This window comes from Mandrillus leucophaeus, unplaced genomic scaffold (assembly GCF_000951045.1).
Source record: "Mandrillus leucophaeus isolate KB7577 unplaced genomic scaffold, Mleu.le_1.0 Scaffold20, whole genome shotgun sequence".
In the NCBI taxonomy this organism is placed as follows: Eukaryota; Metazoa; Chordata; class Mammalia; order Primates; family Cercopithecidae; genus Mandrillus; species Mandrillus leucophaeus.
Window position 1 is genome coordinate 2838221 of NW_012102032.1, and position 884 is coordinate 2839104.

General features: G+C 42.9%; 1 protein-coding gene across 1 annotated transcript in view; it reads right to left on the bottom strand.

Annotated features, from left to right (window-relative positions):
* Positions 1 to 463: 463 nt before the first annotated feature.
* The window catches only part of PRR11 (proline rich 11), a 54066-nt gene continuing 53645 nt past the window's right edge, over positions 464 to 884 (bottom strand). The window contains exon 10 of the mRNA XM_011979184.1: positions 464 to 864. Coding sequence (XP_011834574.1) covers positions 796 to 864 — 69 coding nt within the window. The 3' untranslated portion in view covers positions 464 to 795. The remainder of the gene's footprint in view (positions 865 to 884) is intronic.

Genomic DNA, 884 nt, shown 5'->3' on the forward strand with positions numbered 1-884 from the left:
GCAGGTGTCACCATAGCTGGCTGATTTTGTATTTTTAATAGGGACGGGGTCTCCCTATGTTGCCCAGGCTAGTCTTGAACTCCTGGGCTCAAGCAATCCTCCCACCTTAGCCTCCCAAAGTGCTGGGATTACAGGTATGAGCCAAGAGGCTATTTTATTACTGTCATAACTGCACCTATACAGTATAAACTGAGTTATCTAGTTAAATTTGAACAACCTCTCCAACCTAAATTGGGTAATTCCAGGATAAACATCACTTTGGAGACTGTATTTTCCCATCTGGTTCTCTTGATGATCATGCAAACTAGAAAATATCCAAATATCTGTATCCACTTTATATCACAGTATATGTGCGCTCCATACATACTCTAATTCTCCAAATGGAATTATATTAGTATATCTATATATATACCCTACTACATTAAAAAAAAGGATTTGGGTTTTTTTTTTTTTCCTTGATGGAGTTTCGCTCTTGTTGCCCAGGTTGGGATGCAATGACGCTATCTTGGCTCACTGCAACCTCTGCCTCCTGGGTTCAAGCGATTCTCCTGCCTCAGCCTCCCGGATAGCTGGGATTATATGCACCCACCACCATGCCCAGCTAATTTTTGTATTTTTAGTAGAGATGGGATTCCACCATGTTGGCCAGGCTGGTCTCGAACTCCTAACCTCAGGTGATCCACCCACCTCAGCCTCCCAAAGTGCTGGGATTACAGTTGTGAGCCACTGTGCCTGGCTGGCTGTTTTTATCTGCATTTTTTATGGATCATCACATGGAGTCAGGCAGAGTTGGCATCAGTTTTGTTCATCAAAGCTGCTTGTAGAAAGTGGCAGAGTTGGAGTTGGGCTTCTAGGGTGAGCCAGCTATATAAAAAAAAAAAAAA